The 20,746-nt window shown below is 36.2% G+C and overlaps 1 protein-coding gene across 1 annotated transcript; it reads right to left on the reverse strand.

Annotated features, from left to right (window-relative positions):
• Positions 1–2,166: 2,166 nt before the first annotated feature.
• LOC131160515 (uncharacterized) lies at positions 2,167–9,246 on the reverse strand. The gene is made up of 11 exons (XM_058116288.1): positions 8,731–9,246; positions 8,336–8,582; positions 7,115–7,157; positions 6,968–7,015; positions 6,776–6,854; positions 6,568–6,613; positions 6,375–6,473; positions 5,703–5,771; positions 5,251–5,569; positions 4,160–4,287; positions 2,167–3,601 (listed from the first exon to the last, which is right to left on the reverse strand). The coding sequence occupies exons 1-11, from the start codon at positions 8,736–8,738 to the stop codon at positions 2,459–2,461; spliced, it is 2,229 nt and encodes a 742-aa protein (XP_057972271.1). The 5' UTR covers positions 8,739–9,246; the 3' UTR covers positions 2,167–2,458.
• Positions 9,247–20,746: the final 11,500 nt, after the last annotated feature.

Raw genomic sequence — 20,746 nt, forward strand, 5'->3', positions numbered from 1 at the left:
TTCGATTTTAACTGTTTACTCGTCACCGCTTTGCGGTAAATACCAAAACCATCGTCGGTTTTCTGGCTCCTCTAGAAGACCGTCACCGATTTTCTCCTTCCCCAGCTAAAAATCACTTTTCCCCTTTTCTTTTATTATTTTATTTTCCTGAGTCTCTATATAAATGGTCGTGTGAGATGTATGAGGAATAAATGGGAATGGTGATAGTGTTGGATAGGGTGGTCTCTCACCACGTGATCACCGGAGAGAACATTTGTAGTCTTACAGTACTCAATCAAAATAATTGGACAAGCTTTAAGCTCAAAGAAATTCTTCTCAATATTCAAAATATCAACTCTGTAGAGTTCTTACAATGATTTAGAATATAAAGACTTAGCATGGGGGGACAATACATTAACTCTTACACAGGCATGGGGGGACAAAGCATGGGAAGCTAAACATGAGAAAACAAAATATTAAATAGTTACACTTAATTCTAACATAATAAACACTCTCACAACTTACTAAACTCACATGCTTATGCTTAGTTGACTTATACTTAATACAATTAAAATATGAGACATGTATCAAAGGAAGGCCAAATCTGTGTGAGACCCATAAAGTCGCATGGGGCCCACATGGGTCTTGGACTCGAACTTGCTTCAACATATCGACTGGGGTCTTCTCGTACTGAAAGTCTTCAAGTAGTCTTCAAATAACTCCATGCATACCTACAAAATAATTATGAACAAAAGTGGACATCGGGATGTCGTCCACGTGTCACCATGTCGGTGAAGGAAACAGTTAAGGCCCGTTGATCCCCATCAAAGTGTTGATATGATAATGCACATCTGAACCCTACACCATCTTAAGCCAATACAGTTTTGCTTAAGAAAGAGTTTGTTCGATAAAGACTTAGACATATATCAGCTTTCCAGTTTACGCCAAACTGTTGCCGGAGAATCCATAAGACGTGATACAACACGTCATCAGGCAAACACAAACGGATAGTTGATACCGCATTTGCCTCCAATTCATTCCATGTTGTTTCATCCATACTTTCCGGTTGAATTATATATAATGCCTTCTCCATCCCTTACTGCACCAAGAGATCCTTCACCCTTCTCCGCCACAAATCGAAATTCCTGGTTCCATCAAACTTGACAACGTAAAATTTCGCAAATGAAGATGTAGAGACCATTACAACAGTGCTCTGATACCAATTTTTGTGTAATACGCCCCAAATATGCACATCAAAAATATATATTAGCATAAAGAATCAAACACGCACTGTAATAATCTAATGGTGAATATACAGAACAATCCACAACTACAGCAGGTAAATTAAAGCAATAACAATCACAAAGACACAGAGAATTATGTGGTTTGACAATGCATATATCCACGGGAGTAAATAGTAAGGATTCACTATATTCTTGGGTAAATTACAAGAGCAATACAAGAACCCTCTCAATTCTCTCAACAATTATCAACTAAAGCACTTGACTTACAATATATAACATATACTATGTATATATAAGCCTCCTCGGAGGTTTTCCCCCGAAACCCAACCGTATTAACGTCCATTTATTAATTTGAAATCTGTGCTTGGCATCTCGAGCCAAACTGTCGACTGATTGGGCCAACCTATCAACTGTTTCAGACAGAATGTAAATTGTCTGAATTCTAGAACTAAATAGTCGACTATTTTCCTACTACTTCTTAGTACATGTGATTTTCTACTATGTTTTCTTCCTTGTTATGCAATTCATCAAGTATATGAGCCACAAAAACACAACAACTACATTCCTAGTAAGATGTAATGTTTTGAGCATTAAAAAGTGTTGCTAAATCTACTTTCCATTATTTATTAAAATACGGGTACAATCCTATTAAACGATATCCTATTACTTGCAGAAGTAGAGATAATTACATCCCATACCTACTGCAACATTAAGTGCAAGTTCTGATTTGAAAAAATATTAGTAATAATAATGATATTCAACAAATAGGCTCCACCTGCATTAAGGACTTTGTTTGAAAAAGAAATTAAGAAGGATATCAAATTTTCATATGCAGAATACTATTTAGAATAAAATTATTCAAATATGATTAAAATTGCGTTCATTAGTTTATTTTGTGTGCATGTGCGTATTCATGTTCTTAACATGAAAATGAAAGTGTAAATTCCTTCAACCTAATGTTTATAAGGGAAATATATAAGGATTGGTAACAAGCAAACCATGCAAGGCATGTATGTGGCAAATACTAACTACTGTATGTGCTAATACAATGAAGGCAGAAAAGGAAAAAAACACTACAGGAAGGAGAATGGAATGCATTGGTGCACCTTCCCCACTTTTCCCAGTTCGAAGCAAACAGGAAAACTATGCACTAGAAATCTTAAAAGTGAAAATGGAATATAAACAACAACTTTCTTTTTTGTTCAATAATAATTTTTGAGCCCAGAATAAATTTGTTACAGCTGAAGTGCTAAATTGGCATGCTGAGCCCCTAAGGTGGATTGCTGTTGACTATGGAGGAAAGCCTGAGTGGTTGCCTCAGTTCGGCGGGCACGTGCAAAAGCCAGTTGTTGACTCATTTCATCAAAGAATCTTGACTCAGTGCCTGAATTTTGTTTCCCTGAAGGTTGCAGCATTTTATCCTGTTCTAAGGAATTCATCTGATTAAGACGTGACTCCAAGTATGGCAGGTTGAAAATGAACTGAGGCAGCACTGGAATGGGTGGCACTGATTTTGAAGCCTGGCATGCCTCGGGCAAGCTACTGCCTCCGTCCTCACAGCCCAGTGCAGCTATGTCTTGATTCTTTCGACATGGGAATTGTGAATCCAGGTTCTGTGTGGAGGTACGGGGCCCACTGGGGCTCAAAAGCTCTGTGGTTTGTACACGACATGAATTGGGTGCAGGACTCTGATTGTTTTTCCTTGCTATGTGTGTATTTGACGCAGGGTGCTCTGAAGCTGAGGCTGATGGCTGCACATGATGATCCAACTTGCCTGTGTTCAACATTGTTTGTGCATTTCTAGTGCTTCCTATCCACTGCACTGAAGCATCCTTTCCAGCACTAGGAGTTGATGAAGATGAACCAAACTGAATCTGAGTTTTTCGGCTCTCACAGACCGTCTGTTCTCTGAATTGACCAAAAACATCCACCACATCACTAGTTTGTTCATTATCAGCAAAGGCATGATGGTGATTCCTGGTGGTATTGTCAATCATTTCTCCAATTGAAGCACCAAAAAGGACTGGTTTATTAGTATGATAAGCCTTTGCTCCTTTGTCAGCATCACCCGTATCAATTCTGTTGCTGTTGTTTTCAAGGACAGTAGCATGCCCAGGAAGGTGCTCAATAGAATTGCAAGATCTTGGAGTAAGAGTAACAGTATTCAGAATACTAGGTCTCAATTGTGTGGCGTCAGAAGCTATAGGAAGTTGACATTTTGGAGCCTGAAACCAAAAGTTCGAAGTTGCAGTCTGATTCTCATAATAGCCTGCATGCCACCCCTGTAACTTTCGTTTGGCAATCTTCTGGGCTGTTGGTCCTAAATCTTTAGCAAACAGCATTAAGCTTTCTCTGTAACTAATGTCCTTCTGATCCACCTATCAAAATAAGAAGATCTAATGACCTACACACTCCATAAGAAGTCCTACTTCTGAGAAGAAAAATATGATGATAACTAGTAAACGTTCTTAATTATTCCTCACAGCTGGACGGTTGGGATCACTTGACAAATTCTTCCATGCCCATATATTGGACGGTGAATAAAATAAGCAGTCACAGAATGTCAGGAAAAATCATCCAATCAATGTGATTCTGGGGAAAGGAGACACCTTCATAAAGCCTTTTCTTAGGATGGTGCAAATACAACCACAGGCAATAGGCAGAAGGGCCTTGACCCTAATTATACTTTTCAATATTAAGAGGGTGGACGCTGAATGATATATAAATCCTTTCTTATTATGAAAATAGCGCCTGAGAAATTTTGCCTTCATAGAATTAGGGGCATCCTCAAATAACTTTATGCACATGATAAGCCCATACAACTTGGAAAGAATGTTTAGATATTTTAAGCATATATTTAGAAATGCATCAATCTACCTTGTTAATAAGTTTAAGCCCAAATGAAAATCGAAAAGAAAAAAAGAAGAAAACCTTACTTGTGTAAGTGTTTTGGGGCTATTATAAACAGAGGACATTGAATTGTCCTCATTAACAGGCATCCATGGTATATATGTACAACGCCGGTCTGCTGTGTTAAAACTAGATCTTTTGCCATCCCTAGTGCCTGTTCACAGAACCAAAAAAAAAAAAAAAAAGTCAGAAAGGATTTAAACTTTGATTTTAATATGAATTCTGGCTAGTATGAGTGGAATAGACTGAAAGAAGTTTATGGAGTCATATTAAGGTCCAAAGCATCAATGCAATTATACCAGGTAATAGAAACTGCAGCTGAACTTTGGTCATCACAACTGAAATGAAAGTTGGAATTTCATGAAGATTCCATGAGACATAGAACTATTTCAATCATAATTCCAAGAAGTTGAGTGCAACATATACTTAGAAGAGTAGGCCCCAGATCTTATGGTTATGGAACAATTGGGAAGAACTGGGAATAACTGGGAACTGATGTGGCAATAACTGGGAAGAATAACTAAATAAGTAATGGCCTACATCTAAAGATTGGAATAACATGAAGATCCAACCAGCATTAAATCTTCCATAAAACTGCACCTTTTAGCTATCAGAAGGAGAACCAACAAAACAAAGCCTTTCACCCTTCTTTTCTCTTTTTCTTTTTTCTTTAGAGAAGATAAAGTAAGGCTTGTTAATTTAACTATTATATCGTGAGAGGGTGCCCATAGATCGCATTTCCCAGGTCACTAGGTTGCATACTTAAAGAGCATAAAGATCTTAAGGAAAAAATGAAAGAAGAAAATTTTCTATCCATCCACTAAGAGATTGAGGCTATGAGTTGCAACTCCAAATGTGAAGTAAATTCTGTGAAAAGTAATGCTTCCTTTTTTATTAAAAAATAAAAATAAAATATTTGCCTTTTTCTCCTCCTGTTACTGGTTGGGATTATTTCTACAAGACTTCCAATGTAGGAGATGAGTTTAGTTAACATCTTTATTTTTTATAACTCATAAATAATCCATTATATCACTTGGCTCCCATGGAGATTGGGGGGGATAATTTTTCCTCACCAAGCCAAGGAACTAAATGTAATAGATCAATTTACACTTCTTACCATAAAAAGTTTCACGATCTCTTACGTCAACACGAGCAGCAGCACCAGAGTACCCCGGGTTTGACTGGACAAACCTCTTGAGATTCAATGGACTGCCTAATGAACATGGCATGTCCTTGTCTGGAACATCGAAAGCTATATTACTGGAGTCAATATTTCTAGCAAGTTTAGAACATGAGCTGAAATTTGAGACCCTGGCATCACCCTGGGGCCTTCTACCAGATCTCCGTCTTGTCGTTGAGAACTCCAATTCAAATTTTTCAGGTTCATTTTTCAGAACATGAAATATCTTCTTAGCTAGCTCATGAATGGCACGAGCCTGAAAAAAAGTTGGGGGGGGGGGGGGGGGGGCAGTAATCAACTAGTTGAGACATCAAGAAATTATCACTGTAGTTTAAAATAACATTAATGAAGAAATCAATAAACTTCATAGGAATTCTATCACGACTTACCTGCCTGAAATAGACTGTAGCTGAGGAATTAAAATGCATTGCATTTCCAGATATTAAGAATACATCATGCTGCAAAATAGTCCAAAAAAATAATCAGGTGGATGATGGCCCAGCTTTCCCAGTTATTTGGGTATGATATATATCTGCATGCCCCCAACGGCCAAATATATAGTATACCACTCATGCTTGCAAATTTGATTTGCCATAGAATTGAATCCATGTTGTAAAATCAATACGAGATATTTGGATGATTTATTACCCTTTGCATAGCTGCCCTAAGTTTGAATTGAAAACAGCATGGAGGGATAAATACAAGTTCTAAGTTGGAATATAGACATATATGACCTGCGCAGCTTGCTAAATGGGTTAATACATGATGTGATCATGATTCATGACTCAAACAACAAGAATGTTTGGGCTTCGAAATGGCTATGTCCACAGGGAAATGTGACAAGTGGTTTTGCATAAACTCACAAATCTTCATTTTACTTAAAAAGCGAGTGCAGACCCTTCTCAAGGTTGCTATGTATTGTAAGAGTGTATACCAGTAACATTGCCATTTTTTAATTTGTAGTATGTATGCATCTTACGTAAGTATGGTAGGAACTTCTAATATCAATATATTCATGGTAAGAACTGGCAAGATAGATAATTTCTAGGAAATGCACAAACCTCAAATTGTTCTAGACTTCTATACATCCCTTCATGAAGCTTAGCTCTCATGGTGCCAAAATCCATGGGCTCTTTAATGATTTCATAGTAATCCTCAACCTTAGAAAACCAAAATTTGTGTCAAGCTTAAGGGATGAAATAGAATAAAATATTCTTGACGTAACATGAAGAAAACAATGAAATGAGTACACACCTCATTGGGGTCAACTGGTTCTGCAAATATCTCATATGTGTCTCTCCTAAAAAGTGGATAACAAAATAAATGATTTTCCATTCATGAAAGTAACTTTGAATATTTCATTACTCATTTGCATTCCACCATGTCGGTTTTTTAAAATAAAGCAAAGAACTTGACCCTACATATGCCCAAAAAAAAAGGACTGCATTTAAAAGCTACTAACCTTTGCAATATGTCAAGGACAAGTTGGAGAATGCGCTTTTCAGGCAACCATGATTCAGATAAAACATCTGATGCTCTACCTAATACAAGTAGTAACAAAATCAGAAACAAAGATACCTATTTATTGTTGAATATTGAAATACTTGTGATTAGATATACAAGCTTCAATTTAAATTAAGAAATAAATGCTAACCATTGTATGCAACTTGGCAATCTTTGGTTTCCACAGTTGTTGTGTGGCCTGATACAACAAATCACTCATTTACAAACTGATTTCATTTCACTGAATCTTGAACAGGTTAATTAACAGTTAATATTCCCAACAAAAGGACAAGTGCACCTCTATTGAGTGGATGATCTTCATGATTTGGGCTTTCTCTATCCTGCATGTGATTTCAAATAGATTATTCAAACCAACATTCACAAAACACAAGGTAAGGGGGATTGAGTATAACCATGCAGCACATTTCTTTCATTAAAAAAAAAAAAAAAAACATTTGTTCATATTGACAATCCAAAGAATTCATATCTGCATGTATGTCTGTCTTCTGCACACATTAGTAAACCAAGAAGTAGGCAGGAAATGCTCCCCAAAAACCTTTCACTCATCTACCAATGCTTGACAGTCGGGACTATTAAACTGGAATGTCAATGACAAGATTCCTAAAGGCATCAGTCTGAACTCATAAGATTGATTAGAGTTGGTCGGGAATACAGTCAACAAATTGATTAGAGTTGGTCGGGAATACAGCCATATTTGTTGACTAAACAAACATACTGGCTGTTTCTCCTTTGGTGTATTAAATTTACTCAACTCATGATCAGCTCAGTACTTTTTTCTGTCTTGGTTATTGAACAGATCTCATTATAAACAAACAATTATTAGTTAGAAGATCAAGTACAATTCCTTCTGATGATGGAGAAGTTTGTTTTGGTGTCCTTTCAATAATTGTGGCTGCCCTCACAACAGGTACAAGTTTACTTGGGTTTGTTTTTTCCAGATGCATCTGAGGCATTAAAATTTTTGTAATAAAACTCAATTGGAAATTTATAAAGAGTCTTTGCAATTTAGGAAACCAGATAAAAACATTAATGACAAAATAGAGCAAGAAGGCTTCCAGCTGCAGGCATTAATAACCACAAATCCTTCAAGTCATCACCTCAGAATACAAACTAAGTTTTTTCGTTAAAAAAAAAAAGTATTTATTATTGAAAGGGGTACACTATGTGGCAGATGGCATTTAAATATTCAATTCACATTGCCCAACAATGGCCCTTGCGATGACAGAAAGAGAAAGCCATTACAATGCACAGAAAATTATAGCTAGCAGCTTAATAAACTAAATCTTAATTCCGAGACATTAATTACCATAAACCCATCTTAAACCCTATCCACAGAGTCACAGTCTCGCACATTGGAAAAATAAACAGAAGAAGATTAACACAATAAATATAAAATCTGAAATAGCTCTCCTTCCCTGGTGGGAAATATAAACTAGATCAATGAACCTGATAACAATAATAATTAAGAATAGAAAAAAATAAGAAATAAAAAACGAACCATTTTAGCTTTGCTTGCCACTTCTTCCACTGTTCTCAGTTTTATCTTCTTCCTAGCCCTTGTCCGTGCTGGTGGTCCCTCTCCACTGCCTGAGTCGTCGTCCTCCATTGCCTGTGTCCGTGTGGAATTTTGTGCGGATACAGAGTTGTGACTCGCACGCGCCGGTCGCTGGGCCTTCCATGCATCCATGGCGCAGATTCGTGGGCTCCTCCTCTGCCCATCTTTCCACGCTGATCTTTGTAATTTTCTGCAACACCCACATTGGAAATTGCATTACTCTGAATTCTCATAGCTTCTTTCACAAGTACATTTTCTAGCATCGAGGTAAAAAAAAAAAAAAAACCTAAAAGCAAAAGTGTGGAAAGGAATGTCTTCAAAATATATCAGAAGCACACCTCGACATTTTTGCGAACCGAGAGCAAGAACTCAGAACTTTTGGGTTTTTTTTTATTTTATTTTTTCCTCCTCTAAAGAAAAGGGGGAGGGAATGGTAATGGAGTGATTGACGCAGATGAATCTTTTGCTTTATAAAGTGAGAAAGGAAGTGATAATTGTTGCATCAGAGGAGATACAGCTGAGGGTGGCTTGTTTTGCTGAAATTGGAAGATATGGTAATCCCGCAAAAAGGAATAACATTAAACCCCAAATAGCCGTTTCATTCGATGATCAATGCTGAATGCTGAATGCTGATGCCGCTGCTGCTTCTTCTTCTTCGTTTTGTTCGGGGATCAATGACCCTTTCCCTCCAAACACAGCAGAGAGAGAGCCAGAGAGAGATCAGCAATTTACATTTTGCAAAACCTCTGGGTCACATCACACTATCCGATGGAAGGGTTTAAGGACGTCAAAAGTGTGGGCGAAAGGCGAATTAATCTCATTATCACAAATGCGATGAAAATTATGAAATGAATAGGCTAGCGAAGATTGGACAACGCGATTTGAAGAAGCGTCCCCTGACGCGCCAACCATGAAACGTGGAATATGGACAAAGTTCCCAAACAGCGCCTTAAGAATTCAAGAGATTGTGTGGGTAATAAAAAAAGAAAAGGAATAAAATAAAATTCACTATTTGTAAGAAAGAGGAAAGCTACTTTCACCGACGGGTCACCTAACAATTTCTTCTTCACTCTGTTCTGCCTCAAAAAATAAAAAATTTTAAAAAATAAACCAATGTAGCCCATCGTGCAGGAGAAATTAAGAAAAGATTAAGGCTCCGAACTCTAATAGATTTCCTAGATTATATGTAGGTTTTATCAAGTAGTAATTACATAGGTTTGGAGTAATTTTATAGGCAAAGAGGTTGGAAGATTTGGCTTATCTTTCCAATAAAACCTAATTTTTTTTCACACCTCTAGAACGTGTGCGAGTCAGTCGATACTATTTTTATTCTTATTGGTTGAATGTTTTACAATCAATTTGTGATGCCATCAATATGATCTTCAAGAATTACATTTGGGTATCTACAAAGAATAAGAGAAGTGCTCATTTTGTTATATGAGATTCAATCACGACCCCCAAAAAAATTGGAGGATTGGGTCATCGATGCATTCACCATAATAACATAACGTTGTTGGAAAAATTGTCTTGTGATATCGTACTAAATGTATATAAAACCTAGTTGAATTTTATGAAGACTAAGTATTGAAAAGAAGATTTTTTTTTCCTCTTATACGACATCAATCTACCCATCAATATTTGGAACTCAATGATGATTCATCAAGGATGGATTTAGGTTCAAAATGGGGGATGAGCAAAAATTTTTAAGTTTGATGTTTGGTTGGAGATTGAACCTCAATAAAATTGGGTGAAGATAGAATGACACCTAAAAGTTAAAAATATTAATTCTAATTGTGGTAACTAGGATTTGAGCACATCTCATCTATGATACATCTGGATTACAACATGTCATTATATTGACATCATTAGCTTGTCGGGTGCAATTAGAGGACTCATTTTATAGATACTTTGCTAATTATATGATTTATAGCTTAAGAGATGTCTACTAGTGGTTGACTTGCCTAGGGATGGATAGGGGTAACTGTAATAACCCTAAAAAGGGCTATACAAGATTGGTGGAGTGATTCCTAAATAAAAATAAATAAAATAATTAATTAGTTAATTAAATTTTAAAAAAAAAAAGAAAAAAAGAATTGAAATTTATTTTTATTTTTATTAATAAAATATATTATTATTAATATTAATTAAATATTATTATTATTATTATCATTCCTAGGAATGAAATTTGAAGAGAGATCCGCCCCACCCTTCTTCCTTTTCTATCTGTGCAAGAGCCCTGCACGGTCTCTCTCACTCCTCTCATTCTCTCCCCCTCTCTCCTCAATTACGTGACAAATTTTCGTCCGATCAAAAATCGAAAGATACCGCTAGACTCTATTCTCCGCTGCCGTCATTTCTACCGGAGCAGATCGGTGGCAGGAGTGGCGTAGGCGTATCTCTTGGGGTAAACCAATTTCCCCTTTTTCTTTAATTTCTTATAAATTATAAGTCCAATCGACGAACGGACACCACCACAAGAATTTAGGGATGATTCTCTACAAGTCTAGTAGGACAGAATTCTCGTGGGATAGTCGTGGGTAAAACCCCAAATTTAGGGTACAGGGTTATTAAGGAGCTTATTTTTAATTAATTGAGATTAATTTAGAAATACTAAAATGTTGAGCATTTGGAGTTAAAGCGAAATTTTTGGAATTTAGGAATCGAGTGAGCGCCGCGGGTGTAATTTTGGGACCCGCAAGCAAAATTCAGAAAATTAAGTGGGACTGTTAAATGTTAGTTTAAATATTAATTTGAGGTAAATGAAGCTTAGGGAAGGTTAGATGGGTATTATTTTGGAGAAATAGATTAATTAATCTAGGGAAAATGTAAATTGAAGGAGTTGAATTTCGGGCGCCAAGGGCGTAGGAGTTGGGGTATTAACGAGACTCTCAGTAAGCCAGGTAAGGGAAATAAATTATAACATTATTTTTAGAATTGTTGTTTAAATTAATATGTGAAAATGAGCATATGGTATTTTCCTTGAAAATGATTATGATATAAATATTAGATAAATTATGTGGCATCTGAGTAATATTAAATTGTGAATATTAAATGAAGACTGTGTGGTATATGACTTATATTGAAAAATGTGAAATATAACAACGTGTATTTTCTGAGAAAATATTGAAACGAGAATGATTGATGTGATTAGTGAAAAAAAATGAAATGTGATATTTATGCATGAGTAGAGATTCTTTGCATGAAAAATAAGTTTGTACAAATTACTAATATGAGTATTTTGGGAAATGTGAAAATACGTGAAATATGATATATATTATTATGAGATGATGTAATGCGCATAGAAAATAATGAGAATATTTATATTGAACTGAATTGTGATTTACTAAAACATGATTGATGAAATGTCAATACCGCATAATGATTGCGGGTAGGTGATATTCCTTTCCTATTGATGCCATTGGGGAGGTATGCTCAGTATGGAGACTGTGTGTGCGTGCGAAGTTCCTACTGATGTCGTTGGAGAGGTATGCTCAGTATGGAGACTATGTGTGTGTGCGAAGTTCCTACTGATGTCGTTGGAGAGGTATGCTTAGTATGGAGACTATGTGTGTGTGTGTGTGTGCGAAGTTCCTACTGATGTCGTTAGGGAGGTATACTCAATATGGAGACTCTGTGTGTGTGTGAAGTTCCTACTGATGTCGTTGAGGAGGTATACTTAGTATGGAGACTGTGTGTGTGTGTGCGAGTTCCTACTGATACCATTGGGGAGGTATGCTCAGTATGGAGACTGTGTGTGTGTGTGTGAAGTTCCTACTGATGTCATTAGGGAAGTATGCTCAGTATGGAGATTGTGTGTGTGTGCGAAGTTCCTACTGATGCCGTTGGGAAGGTATGCTTAGTATGGAGATTGTGTGTGTGTGAGAAGTTCCTACTGATGCCATTGGGGAGGTATGCTTAGTATGGAGACTGTGTGTGTATGTGAAGTTCCTATTGATGCCATTGGGGAGGTATGCTCAGTATGGAGACTGTGTGTGTGTGTGAAGCTCCTACTGATGTCGTTGGGGAGGTATGCTTAGTATGAAAATTGTGTTGTGAAGTTCCTACTGATGCCGTTGGGGAGGTATGTTCAGTATGGAAATTGTGTTGTGAGATTCCTACTGATGTTGTTGGGGAGGTATGCTCAGTATGGAAATCGTAAATGTGTCGAAAATTGGAATTATGTGATCTAATGTAGTATGTAAAGTATATAAATGTGAATTTATGTATACATAGATATGTAATGAGTTAAAATGGGAAATGATTATGAAAAATGAAAGAGTGTGTGTTTTATAAAATAAATAATTGAGGCGAAGTGAAACTCTCCACCTGAGAGATTACTGAGTAAGGTGAGTGCCCCGATAGGTATCAGATGTGGTCATTCTTGGCAGCATAATGTGTTAGGGCAGAGGGAAGCTACCTGTATGGGCGGGCAATCTTCCCTATTCTTAGGAACTTTGTAGGAAATTATGTGTGTTGTAAATGAATAAACTTGAGTAATGGTTTTAAAGTTATAAAAACTTGTGTTATATATCTATATGATTATGAGAATGTGAATATCAGTGTATTTTCTCAGATGAAATGTTGTTTTGAAAAGTAAAGTATGTTATAACTGAACTCATTTGGCCACACACTGTAAATAATTTGTTCCTTCTTACTGAGATGTGTCTCACCCAAATTATCTAATTTTTTAAGGAAATAGAGACCGACCGGGGGATAGAGCTCCGTGATTATAGGGAGCTGGAACCCTGATATACAGAGTGAGTTTGGACTAGGGAAGTGTGATTCCCTAGAGTTGTATTGTTTTTGGGTATGAGATAGTATTGTGTATATATGTATGTTGATACTCTGGGTATTGTATTCTGACTTATATATATATAGTCTTCCGCTGTTAGATTTTATAAATAAAATGACTTTACCCAATACCCAATACAAGTCGAGTCGTACGAATGGTAGTAGGGTTGTTGACATGGCTGATTTGTGGATGTTTTGGATGACAAGTGATTATTTATTTATTATTGGGAAAAAAAAAATTTGTACAAAAAATTGGGGCGTCACAGTAACTTTGAATTTGGAAGTACAAATTCTCTCAAAAGTTTAAAATATTTTTTTTGTTTGCATATCATGGATAGTTTTTTACTAGTGAATATCCTATAAAACTTAATTTAGTTGACTCACGTTGTTGTGCTTGGTGTATGGGTAGACTTGAAGATATTCTACATCTTCTTTGGGATTGCTAAAAGGCCAAGGAATTTTGGTTTGGCTTTCTTTTTATGCTCTTCCATCAAAACTTCTTCATTCAAGGTCTTGACCATTGATAAAAGGACGATCTTCCTACAACCTCAAAGGGGAGAATCTCCCAAGGGCCTTCATCATTACTTGTTAGGTAGTTTGAAGGATGTAGAGTGCTAAAGTCATAGAAAGAATATATTCTTCAATCTTTTCTCAATTGTTGTAGATAAAAGGATTGATGTTGGCCTGGTAGTATGTCTAGAGGGAGGGTGAATAGACTTTCTTCAGTGATGTGATTACTTTCTACAAGCACAGAAATCTTACCAAGAGCAAGTGCATAAAATTGTTGTGTAAAAGGAAATGTAACAAATCACAATAACAATATAAATGAGATAAGAGAGAAGAAAAGCTTAACACATTGATATTTAGGTAGTTTGAAGGATGTAGAGTGCTAAAGTCATAGAAAGAATATATTCTTCAATCTTTTCTCAATTGTTGTAGATAAAAGGATTGATGTTGGCCTAGTAGTATGTCTAGAGGGAGGGTGAATAGACTTTCTTCAGTGATGTGATTACTTTCTACAAGCACAGAAATCTTACCAAGAGCAAGTGCATAAAATTGTTGTGTAAAAGGAAATGTAACAAATCACAATAACAATATAAATGAGATAAGAGAGAAGAAAAGCTTAACACATTGATATTTATGTGGTTCAGCACCCTGCCTACGTCCACGCCTTGAGACCAACTCAAGGATTCCCAAAATCCACTAAAATCCTCCTTCGGGCGGAGAAGCCAATACACACCAGCTCACAAAGAGCTTCAACAAGGTGCTCACTTAGAGACACCCAAAAGGTTCTTTTTGTCCTTTTAAGTTTCTAAGAAGGTTCTTGTCCATTTGGGGGTTTCTTTATATACTTAAAAATGACTTTACTAGTATTTTGTTGTGCGTGTGTGATATGCCTCTTTCTTGCTCTTAGTATTGAGTTTCACTTTATGTACAAGATATTTACAAGATAATATCTCTCTTATTTTACACACTTATTTTTCAGATGACTTTTGTACATTTGTTGTATTGTTCATGAATGCTTTGAGAGACTTGTGCTTCTGGTCATGACATGAGTTGTTTTGACTGCTTGTTGGTTCAGATGCCATTCTGTATACTTGAAACATATCTTAGAGAAACGTTAGTAACCTTGAGAGCAACTAATGGGTTGATAACATCAAAACATAGTAGGAATGAAACACCTTTAACTATTTGGTTTAACAATTGACAAAAGACTTTGATATGAATTTTGGTCTTTATCGTATCAATTTGTCTTCTTGTATGTAGTTTAGAATAGTTAAATCCTGCTAACAATAGCCGAAGGAAGATAAATATTGACAGTAGATCTCAAGACAATTCAAAGTAAGATGGAACTAGTGGTCTCATGAGGGATCATGTTAACCTTATAGGCTACACCATCATTGTTTAATGTGTTTTGATGATATTAAACTATATGTTGTTCTTAATATTTTCCTATCTTTGTAGATCATGTTTAGTACAGACACTCATACATGAATTATTGGATCGAAGGCAAAGATCGGGCCGAGTATGTAAGAACCCGAACTGTTATATGTGGAGTTGATTTTGTAAAAGAGGGGTAAAATGTAAATTTTGCAGGCTTCGTCGACAAAGCAAGAATTCATCGACGAAGGTAGTAGGATTTTCGTTGACGAAATTCAGAGGTTCGTTGAGGAAGGAAAGCCGAGAGGGGGAAAATTGGAAATATCAGACTTCGTTGACGAAGTCGCCGATTACTCGACAAAACGCAGAATTTTTCATCGATGAATACACCTTTTCGTTGACTAAATCCCTCAAGTTAAAGGTCTATAAAAGGATATTTTAGGGGTTGCTTAGCTCCTAAGTTTGGTCTCTCTCTCTCTCTCTCTCTCTCTCTCTCTCTCTCTCTCTCTCTCTCTCTCCTCGATTCCTTTGCCGTTTGTCACCGAAATTACAAATCCAAAGTTACTGTGAGAATTAGTGAAGGATTCTCTACGTTTCTAGTGGATCAGAATCTCGATTCGAGCGTTTTCGGGTTTCAGGGGCAAAAATCGAGGTAAGGCTCGATTTTCATTTCTGATTCAGTATATGTGTAGTGATATGGATTGTAAGTATGTTATGTACTGGGGTTTGTAGATTTCGGAGTCTCAGTTCGTAGTTTTGAGAGATGTAAAGTTCGTAGTTGGATTTTGGGTTAAGGTAAGGGGATTCTGTTTATATCAGTCTATTTCTGAAATCAGGATCGGTAAGCCTGTAGGCTACGATCGTATGTATGTTTTGACTACTTATTTGGGAAAATTTATTGGGTAAAAATGCGGGATTTTCGGGTTACAATTTTTTGAGAAAATCGGGGATTTCGGGTATCATCTCTATTTTGTTTGGAAAACAGTTGGTTGCGTTTTAAACTGTATTATTGAGGTGACCGTAATCCATATTTGCATAAACTGTATACTTGAAATTGTAAATGATATGATTTGTCGTAAACCAAATAAGTGTGGTATGTATGGTTGTATGAAATTGTTCCAGGTATTTGTAAAATAGTTATGTGGCGGTTAATTACCGTACGGTGAAATGTATAGGAACGTGAGTTCCAAAATGATTCCAGATTTTGTAAAATCAGCTATGTGGCGGCTAATTACCGTACGTCGAGAGTGGCCGGCTTTATATCCGAGGGTGTGAAATATCACCAGTCTAATTTCGGTTGGTCACCGAAGTGGTGTGAGCTATATTCTACATCGTATGTTGCAATGGATTCATAGTGGGCCTAGGTCGTCGCAGCGTAGTTGGCACGTGGCAATGTAATCAGGGTGAGATTAGGTGACCTTATGTAGTTGCGTATGTAGCAATGGATTCACTATTGGGCCTGAGTTGTAGATCTTCGTAGTTGCATGTGTAGAAACGTAATCGTTGTGAGACTAGGTGACCTTGTGTAGTTACGTATGATGCAATGGATTCACCATTGGGCCTTGATCGTCGCAACGTAGTTGCGTATGTAGCAATGTAATTGCTGTGAGACGAGGTGACCTGGTGTAGTTGCAAACTAGTGTGATGACACTGACCGTATGTATGTATGTATGTATGTATGTTGGGTATCGTATGAACTGGAATGGTTTTTGTGAAAATACTGGAACTGTATGGAAATGTATGGAACTGTTTTGAAATTGTACGAATTGTTTCAAACTGTATCGTATGTATAGTGTTTTGAAGTATGTAAAATGACACTGGTATGTCACACACTGATATAAACTATTTTCTCCCTTACTGAGAGGTGTCTCACCCCGAATATATACAAATGTTTTTCAGGTCCTTCGGGTAACCGAAACTAGCATCCTAGCATCCGGAAGCGGGGGTGTGGTTTGGCTACTACTAGTGCCTGGTAGGTACAAGTTTTTGTAACCGGGTTGTCGTAATGGATTTTGTAGACACTTGTAGTATGTATGGTATTCATAGGGATGTTTACCCTAGTATGTATAGACTTTGGTATGGTACAGTTTTTGTATAGAAAGATCGTTTTCCAATGCGTATTATGGATGAGTATGAATGGTTGTATGTATGTATGTGGACATCCGTCACCCCACGGGGTCGGACCCTTTTTGTATGTTGTATCATGTATGTTTTAATTGATACAGAGACAGGTTAGGATACTTAAATTCACCCCTAGGTCCCATTTCTGGGTTCGGAGCGTGACAGAGTAGACATCAAGAAAGAAAGATCAAATGGACACATACTCGGAATGACCCAAGCACAACCAAATGAAGCTTAATTATAGAATTATTTGTAATAAGGGTTGTGTGAGGTAGTATGTTTTGTAACTCTTGCGAGTGTGTTACTTGCATGATTTCTGAGTAAGAGTTGAGCAAAACACATGTATACTAGGACACATGAGTTTATAGGATTGCACTAAAAATATAAACACAAACTCACATTTCATGGTTTTCAAAGTTGAACTTAAAGAGTCTATTAAATGAATCCTAAACTCAAACATGTTTTCGATCTAAAGAGACAAGTTTTCAACTATCTTGGTATTTTGAACATCTTCATACTTAGTCCCGGTTTTATCAAAACGACTCTTGTGTCCTAAAGGTTTAAAGAAAGTCGAGTATATTTATAAAAGGACATACTAAGCATATAAGATATCAAAATGGGTTTTCAAACGTGTTTTATTAATTAAGATATCTTATATTCAAAAGGAAACTCATTTGGACAAGTTTTAATTTTCATTAGACTTAATATATTTCATATACTTTTATCCAAGAATGTTTTGAGTCATTAAACCGCTTTTTGATAAGGAAAAACAAAGCAATCGTCATTACCATAGTACAGCCTTGAGTCCTAAACACCTTTCAGTATTTTGGGCATAACTTTTGCTAGAAAAGTCCAAATGAGATGATCTTGGTGTCCCTGGAAATTTAAGACAAAATGCCACAACTTTTATGTTGATGACTTTTTCTAATTCAGTGACCTCATTGACAAAAATAGGAGATTCGTCGACGAGTTGTAGTATGTGATTAGTCAACAAGTGTAGGGGCCTAGTCGACGAGTCCAACAGGCAGAATGACGCTAATGGGCGGAAAATGGCTAGTTTACCAAATAAAATATCTTTTCTTCCCTCCAACGGCTTTTAAGGCTCTTAGTCTATAAACACAAGCTATTGGACTTGTATTAACATGGTTTTGAAGGTTTTTGATCATTTTTAATGAAAAATATCTTTTTGCACCAAAACCTAAGCACCTAGCACTTTGCATTGTTGTTCTTCATTCACAAGTGCTCATTCTCTCTTGCTCTTTAATTGTGTTTGATTCATTGTTTGAGAGATAGTATGAGGTTTGCTTTGTATTTAATATTTGCTCATTTGAGAAGCATCATATTATATTTCCATCATCTTCTTGTAAGGTTCTTTGTTGACCATTTGGTGAAGGTTCTTTGTGAACCGAAGAGGCTCTTGGTGAGCGGGTAGGGATTTGTTCCCGAGTTGTAAGGCTTCTTCGCTGGTGAAGGAGATCGTATAGTGGAATCCTTGAGTTGGTCTCAAGGCATGGATGTAGGCTTGGTGCCGAACCACGTAAAAATACCGGTGTTGATTTTCTCTCCCTATACTATTTATTATTTGTCTTGTGCATGATTTAAATTTCATATATTGTGATATAATTGCTAGCATCTTACCAAGTGTTTTATTTTGTAGAGAAAGTTTGTAATTCTGCAAAAAGAGTCCATTCACCCCCCTCTGGACTATATACTCCCGGGCTAGGATGTCTAACAGATCATCTTGGCAATTGAGTAGTTGGTTTTTCTAGTTCAGTTGGGATAGTTAGTAGTATATTGGCATAGTTGGTAGTAATTTGGCATGACCTTAATTTAGCTTGGAATCTAAAAATGTTTCATAATTCTTCACTTAGATTCCTTGGAAATTCTCTAACATATGAAGACATGCAACTCTCATGTGCATCCGTTGTTATTAATGTACGTCCAATCCCACATCATCTCTGTGAGTAGTTCCAAAGCCAGTATAAGATCGTCTTAACTCTCTCTCCTTATTACCTAGGTTTTGAGGATGAGCTCTCTAACATGGTATCAGAGTTGGGCCTTAGGCTACTTGGCTCCTCCGTGGGTTGGACTTCTCCTTGTCTCATTTCCCCCCATGGGCTCTTCTTGTCTCATTTCCTTCATGGGCTCAAGGGAGAGTATTAATGTACGTTTAGACACATATCGTCTCTGTAAGCAGTTCCAAAGCTAGTATAAGATCCTCTTAACCCTCTATCCTTAATATCTAGGTTTTGAGGATGAGCTCTCTACCAGTTGTGGTCTTCTATTGTGAATGTTAAACATCTCAAATGTTGAATTGGAGCATAATTTGTTAAAGACCATGTATGAATTTTAACTGCAATTATTTGACTAAGTTGGGTTCACAAATACTTCTTCAAAACTAGATATGGTGTGTCCTTCCTAATGGTTTGAGTTTTCTTATAGCTGACAAGTTTAGAGTTGTTTTTCCTTTTTCGATGCTTTTGTTATTTGTTTTTTTTTTTTCGATACATTTTGTCTGATAGTTCCAGAACACAAAAAAAAAAAAAAGATCATTAATCAAATGCAAATTTTTAGTTTGATTTGGTTGGGTTTAATTATTATATTAAAGCAAACCAAATTACAAATTATTTTATTTGTTTATATAATTTTTGAGTGACCTATTTTAGCTAATTCAATTTCAATTTTTAGTAGCAATTAAAAAACCCACTCTAATTTTGTTGACAAATACTATTTACCATTGCACACAGTCTTTGTCCCCGAACAAACATTTGAATTGTTAAAATTTGAAACTCTTATTCTAGAAGTCGTAGGTTCAAATTCTCTAAAGAGTGAAAAACGGTTTTGTAGCTCAGACCCATTATGGACAAGTTATGCATGTTCATTCCAAAAAAACAAAACAACTTTCCCTTTCAAACATATTGTTTATATATAGTACTCAAGGAAGAATTCTTTTTTTAGAAATACAGATTATTATACTTTAACTATGTAGTATAGATTAAGGGTCTGGAACTAGAATTTTTATGAGTTTGGAGAAATGCAATATGAAATTGAATATCCTTGCAAAATTTTAAATTCACACCATCAAGTATAACCTAAGATTAGTTGTGCTTAGGTGGCAATATATAGTTTCCAATATATATATTGACAAAAAGGCTTTTGATTTAAAAAAAAAAATTAAAGAATGATAGTGATAGGCTGCAAAATGAGTTGAGCCAAACCAAACTAAATTTTGATATGTTCAAGCTTAGCTTGGTAGACTAGTAGCTTAGCTTAGGCTCGACTTTAAACGAGATTAGAAATCATAGTTGAAGCTTAGTTGGGTAATTGAATTACAAGCTTGAGCTCGGGTCTTAGGCTCAAGTCATTTACTTGTTTGAGCTTGGATTGTGCTCTTGTTAAAATAGTGGTTTTGCTCCTTTTTTTTTCATATCCTTTATAACTTGAGTACACATATATATATAGATACAAAGAAGAGCTATTTTAGGTTATACACTAATTTCATTTGCTGGAATCATAGTTGATCCTGCAAATATGGGATTTTACAATAAATGGATTCCTATA

Source organism: Malania oleifera, chromosome 7 (assembly GCF_029873635.1).
Source record: "Malania oleifera isolate guangnan ecotype guangnan chromosome 7, ASM2987363v1, whole genome shotgun sequence".
In the NCBI taxonomy this organism is placed as follows: Eukaryota; Viridiplantae; Streptophyta; class Magnoliopsida; order Santalales; family Ximeniaceae; genus Malania; species Malania oleifera.